The 23,176-nt window shown below is 39.8% G+C and overlaps 1 protein-coding gene across 1 annotated transcript in view; it reads right to left on the bottom strand.

The window, feature by feature from the left end:
• LOC126256750 (dnaJ homolog subfamily B member 12) overlaps positions 1 to 23,176 on the bottom strand; it is a 138,968-nt gene that overhangs the window by 64,773 nt on the left and 51,019 nt on the right. The window contains exons 3-4 of the mRNA XM_049955506.1: positions 4,928 to 5,006; positions 905 to 1,050 (exon numbers count right to left, since the gene is read on the bottom strand). Of these exons, the coding sequence (XP_049811463.1) occupies positions 905 to 1,050; positions 4,928 to 5,006 (225 nt within the window). The remainder of the gene's footprint in view (positions 1 to 904; positions 1,051 to 4,927; positions 5,007 to 23,176) is intronic.

A 23,176-nucleotide genomic window follows, 5' to 3' on the forward strand; every position in this document is an offset into this window, starting at 1 on the left:
TGCTCCAGTTTTGGGTGGTACTAAGTCTCACAGGAGTGCTCCTTTATGGTCGGACAGTGAGTGTGTGGAAGGTGGACTGGAGAGACAACGAGCAGGAGATCTTTTCATGTATGAGTGGTAATTTCAGTCTGTGAAGGCCTCAGTGAGACCCTTGGTATATTTGGAGAGAGACTCCTTGTCACTACTGATATGGCAGCCACAGGTGGCTAGGCTGCCTGGAAGAGACTTTTTGGTATTGAATGGGTGAGAGCTCTCAAATTGGAGGTATGGCTCGTGGGTGGTAGGTTTGATATGGATGGAGGTATTGATGTACCCATCTGTGAGGTGGAGGTCAACATTGAGGGAGGTGGCTTGTTGGGTTGCGGGGGAGAGGCGGGGGAGAGGCGGGGGAGAGGCGGGGGAGAGGCGGGGGAGAGGCGGGGGAGAGGCGGGGGAGAGGCGGGGGAGAGACGGGGGAGAGACGGGGGAGAGACGGGGGAGAGACGGGGGAGAGACGGGGGAGAGACGGGGGAGAGACGGGGGAGAGACGGGGGAGAGACGGGGGAGAGACGGGGGAGAGACGGGGGAGAGACGGGGGAGAGACGGGGGAGAGACGGGGGAGAGACGGGGGAGAGACGGGGGAGAGACGGGGGAGAGACGGGGGAGAGGGGTGGTTCTGGGATGAACCTAAGGATTTGGGAAGAGACTTGATATCCTGTTAAATTTCTGGAATGGGGTCGCTGTCATAGGGTTTGTAGGTGGACAAATTTGACAGCCTAAATGTATAGTAGTCTTTGCTGTGCTTGTTGGCGACTCAATGTCTCCATTTCACATTAAGAAAGTTTGTTACATCTAAACACAACAATAAATGGGATGCAATCATTGTAGTTACAAATGCACTAAAGTTTTTACCAAAAGTACTAACCTTTAAAAGCTTCATTGGCACCAGGACATTTATTTTTATCTGGATGAAGCAACAAGGCTAGCTTCTTATATGCCTTTTTAATTTCACTATCAGTAGCATCCTTCGACACACCCAAAATTTCGTAATAATCTTTACATTTTTTAACCCTATAAAAAAAGGAAAATGACTATACAATATATTCAGCTCGACTGACAAAAACAATATATGAAAACAGTAGAACACGATTAAACACAACCACATATGAAAGAGCTGCAGTCACTGTATCACATAACTGTTGAATGTCATGAACTTTTTTTTCATACTTCATCATAATAATATCTAATCTCGCATGCACACTTGGATAAAAACCTCATCTAGACTTACCATGCATTCAGCCATATACACCCCAGCAGTTCCTCCATTTTTTTCTAATGTTGACCACCCAACTCTCATTAGGTAGCCATGGAATCCAGCAAAGAATTTACACGCCCCATCTAATATTCATTCCCTTAGCTAAACACCCTAGCTACCTTCATTTCATTTTCATTATTACCCCAGCCACTCCAGTCCCTTTCCTATCAATTTATTTGTCATCCTCTCCCCTGCCTCCCCCCACCCCCTTTCCCTTGGTAATTTCCAAAACACATCTCAATTGTTCACTGAGCAGTCAGATTTTAATGGTTTTCACAATCAGAAACCATATAGCATCATATATACAAATTGACGATACACACTGACTGCAAACATATCTTTCGAGATACATCAAAAGCTGCTTCAAAAACCCTGTACTGTCATTTGACCATTGGACAGACACCCATATGGGCGACATGATAATAAGCATCCCTGGCGTAGAGAAACAACTTAAGGATTTGAAAACAAATCATCAGGCCTGGATGGAACCCCAGTTCAATTTTACAAAGAGTAGTCTACAGCATTGGCCTCTTACCTACCTTGCATTTATCATAAATCTCTCACCCCGCATGAAGTACCAAGCAACTGGAAAAAGGCACAGGCGACTCCAGTATATTTAAGAAGGGTAAAAGAATGGACCCACAAAATTATGGACCAATATCCATAACTTAGGTTTCCTGCAGCATCCTTTGACATAGTCTCAGTTCAAATATAATAAAATTTCTTGATACTGAGAAGTTTATGTCCACAAATCAACAGGTTTTAGAAGGCATAGCTGGTGCAAAACTGAGCCTGCCTTTTTCTCACACGATATACTGCACACAATGGATGAAGGGTAACAGGCAGATTCCATATTTCTACATTTCCAGAAAGCATTTGAAAAGTTGCCCCATTGCAGGCTATTAACGAAGGTACGAGCATATGGAACAAGTTCACAGGTAAGGGAGTGGTTTGAAGACTTCTTAAGTAACAGAACCCAGTAAGTTGTCCTTGATGGCGAGTGTTCATCAGAGACAAGGGTATAGTCAGGAATGCCCCAGGGAAGTGTGATAGGACCACTGTTGTTCTCTATATACATAAATCAGGGTGTATATGCAGACAAGAAAAAGAAATTCCCAGATTTCCTGGTTAAAAATAGACTTTCTCCTGGGTGAAAATGCACTTTTTCTCTGTTAACTGACAGTATATTTTCTCTCGGAACTGTATAACTTACCAAGGCTTTGAATGGTTATGGTTTTATACGCGGGCGTAGAATTTCTCGGTGCTTTAGAAAATGAAACTCGGGGAAGAAAACATGTTTTGGAAAGAACTCTATGTGCAGCAACATGTACACTGCATATTTTCATATCACAAAAGTATAAATTCGAATTCCACCAAACACCGCATGTTACTTTCTGAAGCATTGAAATCGAGACTGCGATGCGCTTTTGTAAGCGAGTCATAGGTCATGTCACGTGATCTCGCCAGCCGATGACAATGGATATTCAGAAGTTAGGACACATGATGCAGTAAGCCAATGGCAACATCACTATTAAGTAGCACGAACACACAAACAGCAACAGTTAACGGTTTAAATTAATATACATAATGTTGAATGTTAATACACCGCAAGAGAAGCTAAGCTTTCACATATAATGTTGGTCTTTTATGCGAGTATTACACTTTAAAATATATCACACAAATAAGCCAGTAAAATTTTTAATAACGACATAAATGTCTGATCTTCTGGGCTCGAAATTGTTCTAAATGACTTGTCATTAAATGAGAGTCAAACGCTCTGTGATGTAAGAAATTCATTGTACAATCTCGCACGTAGTTCATAGTTCAATTTACTTTGAACGTAATGCTTTTCAAACCACCATTCGCAATGTTTTACTGTGACCTGTTAGAAATTTGTTCGTTTCAGGAGTTGCCGGAGAGCGCCAACAGGTGTCACAGCGCTTGCATAGCTATGATGACTTAGGAGGCCTGTATGTACGTATGTGTAAAACATTAGAAAATCTTACATTATGTCATAAAAGAAACAAGACATTGGAATTTCGTGAACCATACTAAAATGTACATATTTAAAGTTCACATTCGTATGTCCAAATTCTCAATTAAGTAGGCCTCGACCTGATATTAAGCTATTAAATGTGGTTTTTGGGATGCAAATTTTCTTGGAGTACCAGTACTGTGTTATCTCATGTTTGGTTCTTTATTACGGCATAATGCGATACCTGCTAGAAGATGAAAATGTGCACTTGAAATGCAGCGAATAGCTGAAACTAGCCAATAGTGTGGAATTAAACACTTCGCTTCAAACATATTGACAGCCTCAGCGGAAAAGATTAATAAAAGGAAATTTCGTTAGCAAACCGACAAAAATAACTTCACTGTTCTACAAGGCGATTAATGCTTGACCGTCACAAAAGGTGGAAATAAACTAAAATCTGAAACTAATTATATATTTTTGCCTTCCATAATTATGTAAATGCATTTTAATTCACTTGATAGCTCCCGGCCACAGAAATTTGTTTGGTTTTCATTTGGCGTGAGAGCAGTAAATGAAGAGGAAACAGCAAAATCACTAAATGTAAACACAGGTCACGTGGAGACTACCCACTTCCCCACTGTACTCAGACTGCTCAGTCCATCAGCCCCGGATCTTCGATATTTCCAAACCACAGCAATACTAGATAGATTAAATCTCATGAAAGCTGTAGCATTTCAGATATATTCTTCAGTAAACTAAAATTAGTCGAATCAATGCCTTGTTTCTCAAAGGCTATTAGTAAAAATTTTCTCAAAACTTAAAAAGCTTTCTCAAATTCTGTAGATTCCAGGCAAAGGAGAACTTCTACTCTTTACTACATTGTACAGGTCCATTCACACCGTACAAGTGGAAAATAAAATAATTACCTCTATGAATAGAAATTTAATAATGTGAATGTAAACGTATTTGAAATATATTTACCTTCATTAGAAATCTATGCCTTACACATTTGAAATTTGTGTTGGCATTTGAAATTATTAATATTCTATTCATTCCATGCTTAGCTTTATTATTTGACCAGTATATGCCAAGCTGTCAAACCAACTAGACAGCATTTTTGAGCCAACATGAACATAAAAAAAAAATTTAAAAGCACAGTCGTTTCAGTACATAAGTTACCGTTTTCTATTTCAGGTAAATGCATTTCAAATGCGTTTATGTTCATATCACTACAATTCAATTCACGAAAGTAATATATTCTATTTTGTACAAACCACAAAACACTTTAGACTGGCCTAAAGGCTGAGGACTATTTGTGAGTAAATAAAAATTATACAAAGAAGTAGAAAATACAGTCTTTTAGTTTTTTTTTTTTTTTTTTTTTTTTTTTTTTTTTTTTTTTTTTTTTTTTTTTTGTGTGTGTGTGTGTTGTCTGCCTTCATTCTGACCAAGAAGAACAATAATGGCCTTATTCCAGCTTTGGTGGAATTGTCTTCCTACACAGAGATTTGGTGAACTCTTTTCAAGTTCACTTTGTTTTACTCTGCTTCCAGCTTTAACCACTTTTATCAAGCATGCTTGAGTATATGTCCAAGTTACACTTTCAGATAGGAACTACAGAATCATATGCTCAAACAACTTAACTACAAATTATTTACCTTTTAACAGCTTCCATTTGCTCTTTGTTGTAATCTCCTCCTTCTTGTTGACTTGGTTTAGATTCCTCTTTCTTGGAACCTGTAAAAAATATTAATAGCAAATTAATAGGTGTTCACTACAAAAGATAGGTGGGATTTCATATATTCTTTCTCAAATTCTATAAAAATCTTTATTTATTTCTATTTCTGTAAGCTTGCAAACTACAAGAAAAAATTTATTGCTTTCAGGTTAAAAATACAATCACAACTCTAAACTCTCAACTCTTCCAAAATTTAGAAGGAACTTAGTCTTACAGTAAAACTGTTCTTAGAATGCTTCAGTATCAAATTCTGATTGCAAATGTTATTAGTTTAAACATAAATTAATGTAAGTACAATTTAGTAAAGAACTGCGTATTAACATTGTTAAGTCATAACATCATCCTGTCAAGAAAACAATGTTCAGCAACACACTGCTGCTAAACCTCAAAATCTCAAGCAGTGACAAATTATTTTGGCATGTATCGCAACTTGTGCTGCCCTGGTATCTTACCTTCCACCATTGGCATTTTCCTAAATCTGAAACAACTTTGTTCCATCACTGTCTCATGAAAGTAAAATCTGAATGACTACCACCCTTCACTTTGTGGTGTATGTTATCTCTTAATATAAAATTTACTGATTTTACAAGCTAGGAGGAAAAATTATTTCACTCAAGAACAAACACTAAATTTCAATCATTTTTATGAAGAAGTATGACCATATTTAATTAATGGACTTGTTTTAGGTCTCTCACATTCTCACACATCTATAAGCAAATGAACTTGTTATGAACATGAACTTAAATAACTAAGTACACAAACAATGAAAATGGTAAATTCATCTACTAAAACCTTGAAATTTATAGAAATATCTGATAAATCAAACAAATGTATATTTTAAGTTTGTGAACATAAAAAATAATACAACACACATCGGGTAGTAGCGTATGTTCAAAGCACTCCTGGAGTGGTGCTTGTCAGGAATCGATAGTTGTATCAGTTAGGGTGATGAGCCCTTATGGCAAGACCATAAGTGCAGAAGACTAACCTAATCTCCAACAAATAACCTCTGAGCAACATGTAATTGAGGGAATGAAATACCATGAACAGAAAGTGGAACATCAATTACAGCATATGGGCACAATGTGTCAGCTAATTTGTGGCATGCATAGTGAACAGAATCAAGTTGTTTACGTGACTGTGGGTTGTCACACATTGTCAAAATAATGACTGACTGATAGCACAAATCAAAAATATTTAAAATATGATGAAACAAGTATCAACAAATATCGATACCAAGAGCACATAAACAACAGACATGCTGCACTGTTATATTACAGATAAGAGGAAACAAAGACATTTATTATGTTGCCACTTACTGGAGAAACAGATAATTAAAAAAAAATAGCATTCATGTTTGGGTGAATGTAATATGTACACAATCACAAAAGCACAACTGTATGCTATTACTTCATCAGTGTGTAATGAGCCAACAGAATTAAAATCTTGAAGACTAGTATAACATATCAGAACTTGTCGGCTAAGGTGAACAAATACACATTATACACATGTTGATGCAATAAATATGTAGCCTCATATGCAATAAAATAAACATTGTAAACTGCACATAACTTCTCATATGAAATATCAAAATCCTTGGTGCCAGACAGTCAAGCAGATGAAGTATTTCTCGATTTCTGAAAATCACTTTACTTATTGTCAAAAGTACAATCATATGGATTATCAAGTGAAATTTGTAACTGGATTGGACTTTTTGATACAGAGGCCGCAGGATGTTGTCTTGGATGGAGACTCATCGGTTGGGTGTGAAGGTCTCACAAAAGAAAATAAATCAGGATCCACTGGGGAGCCAAATGATGACACTAGGCTGGATACGGATTGAGACTCACTCTGGCTTCTGAAAGTACTTTGGATGTGCCCCAGGGAAGTGTGTTAGGCCCCATATTGTCCATGCTGTATATTAATGACACTGCAGACAATATTAACAGTACCCCGGGCTTTTTGCTATAATGAAGTATTGTGAAAAAGAAGCCATATAAATATTCAAATCAGATTTTAATAAGGTTTCAGTGGTTCACAGACTGGCAACTTGCTTTAAATGATCAAAAATGTAAAACTGTGCACTTCACAAAACAAAAGAATGTAGCATCCTATGACTAAGAAATCAATAAACCACTTCTTGAATCGGCCAATTCATATAAATACCAAGGTGTAACACTTCGTAGGGACAAGAAATGGAATGATCACATATGATCAGTCATGGGTACAACAGGTGGCAGACTGGTTTATTGGCAAAACACTGGGGAAGTGCAATCAGTCTACAAACAATTGTTGGTTGGTTTGGGGAAGGAGACCAGACAGCGAGATCATCGGTCTCATCGGATTAGGGTAGGAAGTCGGCCGTGCCCTTTGAAAGGAACCATCCCGGCATTTGCCTGGAGCGATTTAGGGAAATCACGGAAAACCTAAATCAGGATGGCCGGACGCGGGATTGAACCGTCATCCTCCCGAATGTCTACAAACAAGATTGGTTACAAATCACTCATGCAACCAGTTGTGGAATATTGCTTAAGTGTGTGGGACCCGTACCAAACAGGACTAACAGGGAATATTACAGATAAGGTCAGCATGACTGGTCACGGATTTGTTAGATTTGTGGAAGTGTCTCGCAGAGATACGAAAGAAACTTAACAGGCAGACTCTCTAACACAGGTGTAAACTAACCCGAGAAAATCTATTAACAAAATTTCAAGAACCAGCTTTAAATTATGACTCTAGGAATGTACAACAACCCCTTAAATATCATTCACATAGGGGCCATGAGGGTAAGTTTACAATAGCACAGAGGCATTCAATCAATCATCCCTCCTGCACTCCATACATGAATGGAATGGGAAGATACCCTAATTACTGTTACAACGGGATGTACCCACTGCCACACACTTCACTGTGGTTTGCAGAGTATAGATGTAGATATGGATAGTGTAACATTATTCTTTTTTAAAGACAAGCATTACACTATCCTTAGACACAGATGACTTCTGATGAACTTAGTATTAGAAAGTAGATATAGGCAGTCGGCTCCTGAACTGATTCAGTGAGACAGAGCACAAGCTTGGATTAGGGACAGATGCAGAAGGAAAGCGGCTGTGCCCTTGCGTAGGAACCAGCCTGGCATTTGCCTTAAGCGATTTAGGGAAACTGTGGAAAATCTAAATCAGGACAGCTGGACATGGGTTTGAATCACCGTCCTCCCAAATGAGAGTCCACTACGCGAGTCCACTGTGCTACCACTGTGCTACCATACTCTGTCCAATTAAAGAGCTACCTTCTTCTATTGAGTGAGTGGCTGGTGGCTTGGAAAAATGTAGTGGTAGCTCTTCAGGTCAGAAATGTCTCTCGAGTGACATCAGTGACTGCAAACAAGATTGAAAGGCAGGCTGCTGCAACAGTATCCCACACAGCATGCTGAAATAGTCAGTAAGGCAAAGACCATGTTGCGGAAAAATACACTATGATGATGCATATGTACAGGTGTGGTAATAAAGACCAGACTCATACTCTAACTTCTTACTGAAAAAAACTTACACAACTGAAATGTTGTCTCCTTCAATGCAGCTCCCTCCCCAATCCCTGCACTGCTCCATGCGAATTTTCCATTGTTGGAAGCAGTGCTGCAAATTATTTTGTGTCATGCTGTTGAGGAGGCTCATCGCTTTTTCCTTCACTGCATCCAAGGATTCGATCCTGGTTCCTTTGAGTGCAGACTTCAGTTTTGGGAAGAGAAAGAAGTCACATGGTGCTAGATCAGGTGAATACAATGGATGTTTCATCACTGGAATGTTGTTTTTCACCAAAAACCTTTTCACTGACACTGCATTATGGGCCGGCGCTTTGTCCTGATGAAGAATCCATGAGCAATTCTTCCACATATCTGGTCTGCTTCATTGCACATGTTCACGGAGGGTTTCCAGAACAGTTACATAATTAGCCTGACTGACAGTCTGATCTTCAGGCACCCAATCAATGTAGTTAACCCCTCAGATATCAAGGAACACTATTATCATTGTTCTGAATTTTGATTTGCTCATGTGCTCTCTGGATCGTACTGGAATATCCATGTTCCATCACACAGTTACTTTGCTGAGGTTTCAGCATCATTTTCAAGAGTGTTAACACAGTAGTCCATTCGATTGTGCTTTTGCTCGTTTGTGAGTATTCTATTGGCACTACTTTAGCACAAACTTTTGTCATATCCATATCATTGTGCAAAATCTGTCTGTTTCCTTATTGACGCAGGCAAGTTCTGAAATTGCTTGAATGCTCAGGCGGTGGTCTTCTCAAACAATTCTGCTGACTCACCACATTCTCAGACCCGGGATGGTCTGATTTAGGATTGCCTTCCCTTCTGTCCTCTAAGCTCTTAATCCACTCAAAAACTTGTGTATGAGATAGACACTAATCATCATAAACTTGTTTCCACACATTGTAAGTTTCTGTTGCAGATTTTCCAATTTTTGTGATGAATTATATGCTAACACATTGTTCCACTTTAGAACAAAGCATAATTCTGATGGAGCTCAGATACACAACCCGTTTCTAAGAAGGCTCACAGCCAGATTAAGAACCGCAGCGGTGTGAAATTTTGTATGTGTGTCAGGAAGAGTCCCAAGGTTATTCCTCCACTCTTCTCTTTGTCATAGATGAGGCCAGAAACATGCACACAACAACCAGTCCAGTTTCTTTATTGCCACACCTCACAAGTGGTCCTACATCTTACTACAACCCCCCCCCCAACCCCTCCCCCACGTACCACTAACACAGGGTCATGAGGGTAAGATGAGAATAATTACAGCAAGCACAGAGGCATGCAAATAATCACTCCTCCCGCACTCCATACAAGTGGAATCGGAAGAAACCCTAATTACTGGTACAATGGAATGTACCCTCTGCCATGCACTTCACCGTGGTTTGCAGAGTATAGATGTGGGAGTGACCATGCACTCAGTGCTCTTGGCTCATTCACTGATTCAGTTTGCAGTTCAACTTGATACTGTCTTGACTTGAGTGCTCTCCAGTCTAATTCGGCTCCCTATAAGCTTTGTTCATTATTATAACAACAATATATATATATATATATATATATATATATATATATATTATTGAATTTTACATACATATTACTGCATGTATAGAGTATAGCACACACTATGAGTAGATACATTATCATGTTAGGTGTTTAAAAAATGCACTTCCATAATAAGTATTTTAATTTTTTCACATAACATTTTTCAATGCTGCAGGACATAAGTCAACCACACAGATTTTGCATAGAAGAATTAAGTGGTATACGTATCATTTTAGCAAATTAAACAAAAAATAGGAAAATCATGTTACTGCCAACTTCCTGTTCTTCTGGCTGCTTATCAAACCTGAAGTGACATCCGATGTCCAAGCATCAAACAGTACATCTGGAAAAGTGTGGGTCACGAAGTTGATCAAGACTACAATCAACTGTTTCCCGTGAATCACTCTCACTAAGGTCTGCTTCCAATTTCTTCTTCCTGGAGTTCAGAGTGAGTCTCAATCTGTATCCAGCCTATTGTCGTCAATTGGTTCCAACTAGATCCTGATTTATTTTCTTTTGTGAGACCCTCACCCCCAACCCGATTTTTGTTTGCAACAATCCACAAGTAAATCTGTTCATGTTATCTATTAATGTTATAAAGTTGTTAAACAAAATTATGACAGATACACAAAGTTTAAAAAGATCGTAAATATGGTTTGCTCAAATTATAATTTACAAATTTAGAAATAATATCACACTCTAATGTCCAGTTATTTGATAAGATAGATAATGAAATGACCTCTGCAATCGCACTTATGAGTGGACAACTATAAATAATATTGGATTCTGTGCACTCACTGAAGGCACATTACATATCTGAGAAGACTCAAAGTTAAGTTGCAGACAGGCACAATTGAAAGACACTTACACAAAGCTTTAGGCCACAGCCTTTATCAGCAAAAGAGACATGTGTACACACACCATTCATACACACAAGCAAGCACACCTCTTGCACACATGACCACCAACTGTGGCATTCTAGCCCGAGATGCTGAAGTTGACAGTCGTGTGCACAAAGTGTGCTTGCTTGTGTGTATGAATGGTGTGTGTACACATGTCTCTTTTGCTGATAAAGGCTGTGGCCGAAAGCTTAATGTAAGCATCTTTTAATTGTGCCTGTCTGCAACTCAACTTGTCTTCTTTATGATAAGTAGCAATCTGTCTTTTCCTACATTGTTGATATTTCTACCTAGAGTTTCTATTGTTTTGAAGACTCAAAGTTGTACTTTCTAGATTGCTTCCAATCTGAAGAACGACACACTGCAGAAAAATTTCATATTGTGTGAAGGCTGTTACCGCCAAATATAATATCAAGTTTAAAATCACTGTCATAATAATGGAAAATGCTTCACACATGAAATCATATGTCATGCTGATTAAATTTCCACACCACCAAAGCCTTGAACGTTCTTTAAACCTCACTGTGTAACATACAACACTAAAGTCAAAATGGAAAACTACTGATAAGGTCAAAAGAGCAGTTTTATTTTTCAATAACAGTATTGGCCTTCAACAAACTTTTTGAAATGCAAGGAAATTAAAAGAAATACTAATCATCAACCAATACCACCATAACAAGATGGAAATCTTCCATTTGGGCGCTTCCACTTGGGCAGAGTTTGGTGATACCATCAATCAGCTTGACGGAAGCCACGAGCTGTGATCTCCAGCAATTGTCAAACATATAATTTTGAAAATTCCTGCCCGAGTAAAACTGTGTGCCTGGCCACGACTCATATGTTGAACATTTGCTTTCACAGGAAGTGTTCTACAAACTAAACTATACGAGTACGGCTCATGACCTGTCATACAGCTTTGCTCCTACCAGAACCTCACCTCCAACCTTAAGTCCAGCACACAATAAAAAAATCTACCAGGAAATTTAGAATCAGTGCACACTGCTGCTGAGTGCAAATTCACACTGTAGACAATACACTATGTGATCAAAAGTATCCGAACACCCCTAAAAACATACATTTTTCATATTAGGTGCATTGTGCTGCCACTTCCTGCAGGTACTCCATATCAGCGACCTCAATAGTCATTAGACATTGTGAGAGAGCAGAATGGGGTGCTCCACGGAAATCACGAACTTCGAACATGGTCAGGTGATTGGGTGTCACTTGTGCCATATGTCTGTACGCAAGATTTCCACACTTCTAAACATCCCTAGGTCCACTGTTTCCAATGTGATAGTGAAGTGGAAACGTTAAGGGACACGTACAGCACAAAAGGGTACAGGCCGACCTCGTCTGTTGACTGACAGACCACAGACAGATGAAGAGACATCTATCCAGACAATCACACAGGAATTCCAAACTGCATCAGGATCCACTGCAAAGTACTATGACAGTTAGGCGAGAGGTGAAAAAACTTGCGATTTCATAATTTCATGGTTGAGCAGCTGCTCATAAGCCACACAGCACGCCAGTAAATGCCAAACGACACCTCACTTGGTGGAAGAAGTGTAAACATTGGACCATTTAATTGCACCCCGTGTTGTTTTGTGTGGCATTATCACAGCACAGGCCTACATTGATGTTTTAAGCACCTTCTTGCTTCCCACGGTTGAAGTGCAATTCGGGGATGGCAATTGCATCTTTCAACATGATTGAGCACCTCTTAATAATGCATGGCCTGTGGCAGGGTGGTTACATGACAACAACATCCCTGTAATGGACTGGCCTGCACAGAGCCCTGACCTGAATCCTATATAACACCTTTGGGATGTTTTAAGAACACTGACTTCATGCCAGGCCTCACCAACCGACATTGATACCTCTCCTCAGTGCAGCACTCCGTGAAGAATGGGCTGCCATTCCCCAAGAAACCTTCCAGTACCGGATTGAATGTATGTCTGCAAGGGTGGAAGCTGTCATCAAGGCTAAGTGTGGGCCAACACCATACTGAATTCCAGCATTAATGATGGAGGGTGCCACAAACTTTTAAGTCATTTTCAGCCAGGTGTCCGGATACTTTTGATCACTTAGTGTATATTATCACGTTTATTGTGAACAATTGTAGATAATTTCTGGCATCAGAAAATTTAATTTCAATTACATTCTGGTTTTTATTATATATTTTGTTTTCAAAAAACATGAAATGTGAGAAATAAGATGTTTATTTTATTTTCCAACTTGATAGAAATATTCAGAATTTTGTAATTCTTGAAGTTTTCCCAGTGAATCAAGTACTCCATCTTTTGGGTGACCATCAGTGAGATTATTAATTCTTGTTCCAGTATTTCAGCTGATAACCTTACAGCCCAAAGTGAATTGCTTGCAAGATTTTTTAAAGAACTTGAGACAATACTGTAGAGTCAACAGGCTTACCACACACTACTATGTAAAATGATTTAAAAATCTTGCAAGTGACTCAACTTGCAGATGTTTATAAGGTTGTCAGCTGAAAAATTGGCCCAAGTATTATTAACGTCCCAAATGCACAACCAAAATACACTGGTATAGGCATGCATATTCAAACACAGAGATATGTCGGCAATGCCTATATAAGAGAACAAGTGTCTGGAGCAGTTGTTAGATTGGTTACTGCTGCTACAATGGCAGGTTATCAAGATTTAAGTGAGTCTGAATGTGAAGTTGTAGTCGGTGCATGAGTGATGGGACACGGCATCTACGAAGTTGCAAAGTGCGGATGAATGTACCATGAATATCACGAGTCCCGTAAAATGTCAAATCTCTGACATCTCTGCAGTCGGAAAAAGATCCTGCAAGTATGGGACCAACGACAACTGGAGAGAATCATTCGACGTGATGGAAGTGCAACCCTTCTGCAGATTTTTGCAGATTTCAATGCTGGGCCATCGACAAGTGTCAGCGTGCAAACCATTCAACGAAACATCTATATGGGCTTTCAGAGCCGGAGGCCCACTCATATACCCTTGATGGCTGCCTCACCTGGGCCCGTCAACACCGACATTGGACTGTTTATGACTGGAAACATGTCTGGTCGGACGAGTCTCATTTCAAATTTTATCAAGTGGATGGACTTTTAAGGGTATGGAGACAACCTCATGAATCCATGGACTCTGCATGTCAGCAGGGGGTGGTTCTAGCTGGTGGAGGCATTGTAATGGTGTGGGGTGTGTGCAGTTTGAGTGATATGGAACCCCTGATATGTCTAGATACAACTAACAGATGACACGTACGTAAGCATCCTGTCTGGTCACCTGCACCCAGTCATGTCCATTGTGCATTTCGACGGATTTTGGCAATACCAGCAGGACAATGCAACATCCCACCACATCCAGAATTGCTGCAGAGTGGCTCCAGGAACACTCTTCTGAGTTTAAACACTTCCACTGGCCACCAAACTCCCAGACATGAACATTATTGACCACATTTGGGATGCCTTGCAACATGCTGTTCAGAAGAGATCTCCACCCATGCTTACGGGTTTATGGGCAGCCCTGCCGGATTCATGGTATCAATTCCCTCCAGCAATACTTCAGACATTAGTCAAGTCCATCCCACATAGTGAGTGTTGCGGCACATCTAAGTGATCGTGGGGCGCCCTACACAGTATGAGGCAGGTGTAGCATAATTCCCCCCCCCCCTCTTCAATGTATGATAGAATATTCATGATTTTGTTGTGATACAGCTAATTCTGAAGACAAAATTTAGGACTTTCTGAAAACTCAGGCTACAGGAGCAGAAACTTAAAATTATTGATCCCATTTCTATGTTCTTTGAAAATAGGTTAAAGTAAGATAAAAATACACAGATGTTAACCTCAAATTAAAAAGCAAGATACCTTCCTTTCTTTTATTTTAGTAAGTGATTAGCGAGTGGTGGGTCGTAAAAAGGAGCTAGCTCAACTCAGTGAGTGGGCAGTTCCAATTTGATCCCTGACAAGAACAGTTTTGCCTATCTCTACTATTAGGCAGTTGGTGATTTCTATAAACTGAATGTAGAAATTATACAAGAAAATGAACATTGTAAGCTGAAAAAACAATAGAGTAATCCTATGCTTTCAATACAGTGTCTTTATCTACAGGCAGCTGTTGGTATATGTTTTCATTAATGTAGTTAGTGAGACTTACAAATATAATTAATGTCCAATATATACAGCTGTATGTTATAGACTAAGTAACTAATCAACTACCTTCCACACCAAATACAATTAGACTAAGAGACTTCACTATTTGTTTTTATTTAAACTTTGTGGTATGTAGGCATTCTTTTGTACAAAACCTCTGGTTTCTAAGGTATGTTTGTTCACTGAGGATGTTATCAGGTCAGCTATTAACATAACTATACACCTAATTCCCTCAATCTTCACAGTTTTACCTTTATTGACTTTGAGGATCATTTCTAGATTATTGATCTTTGAATCTATTATTGAGGCTGTTACTTATTTTTCCCACGATACAATTTGTCTCAACTTCCATGATTGACTTTACAGTATGTATACTTGATTGCATGAAGGGTCAAGCCTTTCTTGGGTGGGTTGTTTGAGGACCTTGTCAAAGTGATGTCAGTCTGAAAACTTCGGAACAGACACCAACTCCCTCCCATTCCAGCTATAGTAGAGGTGCACGGCATATTTTGATTTTATTTTACTAATTCTTGAATGAGCTTAGTTTCCTCTTTGACTTAATATATTTCAGTATTTTTTCTGCCCTATAATTCATTGATTACAGCCACTTCATTTTTTATCACAATGTGTGTGATTATAAATTCTTTGACAATCGTATAATACAAAAAGCATGTTATAGTTTCTAGTGATCATGTACTTGTGTATCCCATGATAGTTTTATTTGATATGATTTCAAGAGTTTCAGCCAATTTTCAATATTCTCAAAAATTACGTGCCCAGTCACACCCAAGTACAGAAAATATATACTCAATTACTTCTTTACCTCCACTGTCAAATTAATGCTATTACATGCTGTATCTTCCAAAGGCACATAAACAAAAATTAAAATTTTGCTAGCTTTTGGCTGAATCCTTTTAGAAGTTAAGAGTACAACCAAAAACACACATACACCCCTACAACTATACCGTGCAAACTGAATACATTGTACTGTAACTGTAGTTCTGCAGCATTACCGGGATGTGGTGTTATGTCATGGGAAGAAATGAGGCAAGGAGCAGAAAGGAGGGTTGGAAAAGGAGAGCTGAAGGCTGGGAGAGAGGCAGTTGGTGCACTGGATAAAAATGTGACACAGGCACCAGTGGGGAGTTCTTGCCGCACATAATAATGATGGGGAGGGAGTAGATTGGGAGGAGGCGGCACAATAAAGGAAGGGGACACTTTGGCGAGGAGAGGACTGCTGCAAGATGAGCGATGTCAGGCTCCTGGGGCAGGGTGAAGGTTGGGTTGGGGCAGAAGGTGAGGTTTGGGCAGTGGTCCTCATCACCCAGTATCTTTCTGGACTAGAACAAATTAAGAGCATCAATTATTTATCATCGTGTCCAGAAATGAGGACCATCCAGTAGCAGCACATGCTGCTGAGCAGAACAGGCTTATTTCAAAGGCTGCTTCACATCGCCTACTGCCTGGATCCTTTCCCAACACTGGATTCTTTGGACTATGCAGATGAGGGTTATCATTACAATATATCCTTCATTTGCATAATCCTCCTGGGCTCAAAATCCACTGCCACCAGCCGACCTCAATGTTGACCCAGAACCCTAATCCCACTCACGCTGCCCTCTTGCCTGCAGTCTCCCCTTCCTCTTTTCTGTCACTCTCAAACTACTGCTCCACATCACAGTCGTCATGCGCCACATAAACTCACCCACTGGTGCCTTTGTTGTATTCCCATACCATGCAGTTGCAGCCTCTTTCCCATGCATCAGCCACCTTTCCCCTCCCTCCCACTCTCTGCCTCCTTTCTCCCCTCACCATTATCAAGCTCAAAACTGTATGGTCAGCACAGTATATTCTATATTCCACTGGCACAGGTGTGTGTGTGTGTGTGTGTGTGTGTGTGTGTGTGTGTGTGTGTGTGTGTGTGTGTGTGTGAATTGAAAATTGTAGGCATTATTGAGATTTTTGTGTTTCAAAGTAAATATTGTAGATCAAGCAGCATTAATAATTGAGTTTATACTGATTATAGCATTGTGGATAGATGAATTTTTAAAATATTAGTCATAGTAAATAATGTGATTCACTAGCAGTTGATCACTGACAAATAAAACATTAGGATGTGTTAAAGACTCAAACTGGGTTGCTAAACATATCTCAATAATGCCTTAAGTAGAACATGAGGGATATTCTTCACAATAAAAATGTCTTCTGGATGGTTATGAGCCACACACAACTGGATCATCAGATAAAAAGGAAAGTTTCAGTCATCTTTTTAAGTAGCTAATAAGCTGTTCTATACCCTCTAGAGATAGTAGATTCCTCCAAGGCACTACCTCAGTGAACAGTTTGCAAAGATTATCTGACAGTTTTTATACAATGGAGTGAAGACCTGATACATAACTTCAAAATTTTCTATGAGTCCGGTTTAGATTGTTTTCCAGAGTATTTAACACAACAATGAATTTCCATTTTTGTCAAAATGAAAACATATTTGAACTCTGGACATTTCCATGGAATATGTCATTTCAACTAAATTTTCTGAGACCTCATGTTATCACGCCTAACAGTAAACACTTTTTAAGTTGCTCTTTGTCATCTCAAATTCCATGTGATTAATAATGCTTTTCTTAGATGCCAGGTAATAAACTTTGATCCAGGTCTTTATACTTATGGAGTGATGAAACCATTTACACATTTAAGATTTTTATACAGAATTAGGCAATTTTACTATGAGGTTTCCTCTTATGAATATCACTGGATATAACTGTTGCATCAAATAAAGGCTTAACCTTCAAACCTGCGTGTTTTCACATGAAAATGTAAAGATTTTCTAACAACTGGTATTTATACACAGTAGCCAGCAGACTTAATCTTATTACGTACAGTGCAATCTGCACAGAGGAACTTCAACATGCTATGCCAAAATAATCATGACAGGTCATGGGGTAGACATGTCTGACATACTTTCCCACTAACAGCAACATTTTTCCCACGGCATCTATTTCAAGTTAGTAACCTTACAAGGGAACCTCCCCATTGCACCCCCCTCAGATTTAGTTATAAGTTGGCACAGTGGATAGACCTTGAAAAACTGAACACAGATCAATCGAGAAAACAGGAAGTAGTTGTGTGGAACTATGAAAAAAATCAGTAAAATATACAAACTGAGTAGTCCATGCGAAGATAGGCAACATCAGGGACGCTGGAAGGCAAGCTGCTCCGTGGTCCCTTGGTTAGCGAGAGCAGCTACGGAACGAGAGGTCCTAGGTTCAAGTCTTCCTTTGAGTGAAAATTTTAATCTTTTATTTTCAGTTTATGTGACAAACTCTTACGTTGTCATCACTATTTTGGGAGTGATTATTACATCTACAAGAAAACCTAAATCGGGCAAGGTAGAAGAATCTTTTTACCCATTCGCTAAGTGTACAAGTTAGGTGGGTCGACAACATATTCCTGTCATGTGACGCACAAGCCGTCACCAGTGTCGTGTAGCATGTATCAGACGTGTTTTCCCGTGTAGGAATCGGTTGACCTATGACCTTGCGATTCGGTTCCCATTGGAGAGGCACGTCCTTTCGTCTACTAATCGCATGGTTTTGCGGTGCGGTCGCAAAACACAGATGCTAAACTTATTGCAGTGAACAGAAACGTCAATGAACGAACGGACAGATCATAACTTTGCGAAAATAAAGCAAGTAAAATTTTCAGTCGAGGGAAGACTTGAACCAAGGACCTCTCGGTCTGCAGCTACTCACGCTAACCACGGGACTACGGCACTGCTGAGCTCGCGCTCTCCTTGATGTTGCCTATCTTGTGTATGGACTACTCAGTTTGTATATTTTACTAATTTTTTTCACGGTACCACATAACTTCTTCCTGTTTTCTCGATTGATCTGTGTTCAGTTTTTCAAGGCCTATCCACTGTGCCAACGTATAACTAAATCTGAGGGGGGTGCGATGGGGAGGTTCCCTTGTTAGGAATAATACATAGTAGTAATTCCCCTTAAAATGTCTTTGCACACAGTCTCTTCCAAATTTCAAGAGCAACTGAGCAGTTACTTTTGCAGATGTTTAATATAATTATTTATAGGTGTGGAAAACATTAGGTAAACCCTTTTACAGAACAAAAGGCACTTTTCCCCATGGTAAGATAAAATTTACATTTTAGAACATCACTTACAAAAGATGTTTTATAAAATCTTTAATTGTGTACTATGGTACTTTTGTGAAAGGTATAAATACACACACATCAAAAAAAGTTTTACATCACCCTGGTTCCCAGAAATCCTGAAATAGAGTTGACTGTCTCTACTGTATCACAGACATAGTTCCTTTGACTGTTCAGAGATGTCACTAAACTCGCCCAAAGATGTAAACAACCATGCATGAGCAGCACCTATTAGACAGAGGGGGTCTGACAATCGATCAGTTCCACTCATTCCACCAGGAAGGAGGTACACAGCTCGTGTTGTCTGTAGTTCAACCATGCCAAGACGGTCAATACCGTGGTTCGATCGCATCCGCATGGTTACTTTGTGCCAGGAAGGGCTTTCAACAAGGGAAGAGTCCAGGTGTCTGAGTGAACCACAGCAATGTTGTTCGGACATGGAGGAGATACAGAGAGACAGGAGTGGGTGACAGCTACCTACGAATTATGGTTCTGAGGAACCCTGACAGCAACGCCACCATGTTGAATAATGCTTCTTGTGCATCCGTAGGACGTCGTGTTATGACTCAAACTGTGCGCAATAGGCTGCATGATGCTAAACTTCACTCCCGACGTCCATGGTGAGGTCCATCTTTGCAACCACAACACCATGCAGGGGGCACAGATGCCAAACGGACCACTCAGGATTGGCACCACATATGCCTTAAACCAGACAATCATCGGAGACCTGTCTGGAGGCAACCCGGTCAGACTGAATGCCTTAGACACACCGTCCACCTAGTGCAGCAAGGTGGAGGTTCCCGTCTGTTTTGGGGTGGCTTTATGTGGGGCTGTCGTACGCTGCTGGTGGTCATGGAAGGTGCCGTAACGGCTGTACGATAAGTGAATGCCATCCTCCGACCGATAGTGCAATCGTATCGGCAGCATATTGGCAAGGCATTCGTCTTCATGGACAATTTGCCACCCACCATGCACATCTTGTGAATGACTTCCTTCAGGATAATGACGTCGCCCAACTAGAGTGGCCAGCATGTTTTTCGTGAACCCTATCGAACACACCTGGGACAGATTGAACAGGGCTGTTTATGGATGATGTGACCCACCAACCATTCTGAGGGATCTACACCTGATCGCCATTGAGGACTGGGACAATATAGATCAACAGTGCCTTGATGAACTTGTGGATAGTACACCATGACAAATACAGGCATGCATCAATACAAGGGGATGTGCTACAGGGTATTAGAGGTACTGGTGTGTACAGCAATCTGGACCACCACCTCTGAAGGTCTCGCTGTGTGGTGGTACGACATGCAATGTGTGGTTTTTATGAGCAATAAAAAGGGCAGAAATGATGTTTATGTTGATCATCTTCCAATTTTCTGTACAGGTTCTGGAATTCTCGGAATCCAGGTGATACAAAACTTTTTTTATGTGTGTAGAAGGCAGAATGTCGCCTTAACTTTTAAAAATGATTTGTCAAAAATCTTTAACAGTTCAATATGGGCTTAAACATTTGGTTCAGCAGGTAATTTTTTCATTCTGTACGCATAATAGTCTTGCAATACTGTAAAATATAGCAACATGGTGTCTGGCACTAAGTCTGAAAAACAGTGCACATTCCATGTACTTCTGCATTGTAAATGCTTTAGCGTGAGACAGTGTTGTGTCCCAGTTAAATGTCACCTTTTTTGTAGCTTTACAGTTAGCCCATTTTTCAAATGATTGAACTATAAGGCGTAGCAGTTCCCAGTTTTGTTCTTCATGCGATCTACAAGGATTATACCCTGAGAGTCCCTAAACCCAGTGGTAACCAACTGACAAAATCATCTTTATTTTCTTTAGCGCACACACATTGGACTTTACATTGTTCTGACTGCTGTTTCAACTGTGATGGGTATTTTGTAAACAGGGACAAACTTGATGCAGTTGTGTACATTTTGTGCACTTGCTCCCAGCATTCCTTACTCAAAGGAGACCCAATTTGCAGTTGATTTATCACTTTATACTGTTTGTACTGTGAGACAAATGTTTGAAGTATTTGAACTTCTCAGCAACTGTGAAATAAGTATGATTTGGTTTTTGAGAGTGAGGACAGCTACTGCCAGACATGAGACATACAGCCTCAAAACAAGAAGTGACAGTACAGTACATAAACTTTTAAGTAATTTAAGGACATGCTAGACTATGTTCATGATTAAACATGACAGACACCTTTCTGTAATCAAAAACTGATATGTACACACAACTGAGGCAAAAAAATTAATGGAGACCAATGATTCATGATTTCCACATTTTCGGTATCAGTGCTTTAGAGAATCATTTTTCAAAACTTGCAGTTTAACAAACTGCGTCTGACTTGGCTAACAGCTACTTTCTCATGGCAGATTGGGAGAATGGGCAGTGCTCTGAAAATTTCTGACCCAACAGAAATGAATGAGGTGAACTTCTGGACCATAATGTCACAAGGGATGAGACCTTGGTGTATGGCCTAACTACAGAAACAAAGCAGCCATCAATGGAATGGTGACACACAAATTCTCCAACAAAAGGAAATATGAAGAGGTAATTTCACCACACAAGATAATGGCAATTGTGTTTTGGCACAGCATTGATGTTCTATATGCTTTATAACACAAGGGATAACAAATTCAGCTGCTTTCTATATGACCCTAGGCACACTATACAGAATAAGAAAGTTTTCCTGCTGTCATTTGGAGTTTTGTCACTGCACGACAATTTATGTTCTGCTGATTAAGCATAAGGGTTAGTAACATGCTTTGGATGTGAACAAATGCATCACATACCATTCAACCTGCACCTTGCACCGAGCGATCACCAACTGTACTGCTGCCTGACGGGAGTTTCTCACTGGTCAGCAGTTTTAACTCCAATGAAGAAGTGAAAAAAGCAACTGTATATTGTATATATTCATCCACAGATGATGTCCTCGATGTGGGCATAACAAAATTAGTAGAATGTGTTGATAAATGTTTAAATAACAGAGGAAATCATAAAGAAAAATTGTCTAAGGAGTGAAGAGTGAAATAAAAAATAGGTTACTGCATCTTTACTAGTTTTGTTTTCATTGAAAAAAGGGCCTCACTTAAAATATTATCTGCAAACATGACTAAACACTATGTTCAAACATTCTTTTGTAGTATTAAAGCCTATCACCAACCTACAAAGCAGACACGCCTCTGTGTTTGTTCTAATTTGCAAAAGAGTTCTCATAGTATGAAAACAATGCCATTCCTTAATTTATGTTATTTTTTATGCAGAATAGTAAAAAGCTCATGTTTGTATAGTACTCTAAATTATTCACTAAACAAATAATACGAGGGCAGTTCAATAAGTAATGCAACACATTTTTTTTCTCGGCCAATTTTGGTTGAAAAAACCGGAAATTTCTTGTGGAATATTTTCAAACATTCCCGCTTCGTCTCGTATAGTTTCTTTGACTTCCGACAGGTGGCAGCGCTGTACGGAGCTGTTAAAATGGCGTCTGTAACGGATGTGCGTTGCAAACAACGGGCAGTGATCGAGTTTCTTTTGGCGGAAAACCAGGGCATCTCAGATATTCATAGGCGCTTGCAGAATGTCTACGGTGATCTGGCAGTGGACAAAAGCACGGTGAGTCGTTGGGCAAAGCGGGTGTCATCATCGCCGCAAGGTCAAGCAAGACTGTCTGATCTCCCGCGTGCGGGCCGGCCGTGCATAGCTGTGACTCCTGCAATGGCGGAGCGTGCAAACACACTCGTTCGAGATGATCGACGGATCACCATCAAACAACTCAGTGCTCAACTTGCCATCTCTGTTGGTAGTGCTGTCACAATTGTTCACCAGTTGGGATATTC

The sequence above is a fragment of the Schistocerca nitens genome, chromosome 1 (assembly GCF_023898315.1).
Source record: "Schistocerca nitens isolate TAMUIC-IGC-003100 chromosome 1, iqSchNite1.1, whole genome shotgun sequence".
In the NCBI taxonomy this organism is placed as follows: Eukaryota; Metazoa; Arthropoda; class Insecta; order Orthoptera; family Acrididae; genus Schistocerca; species Schistocerca nitens.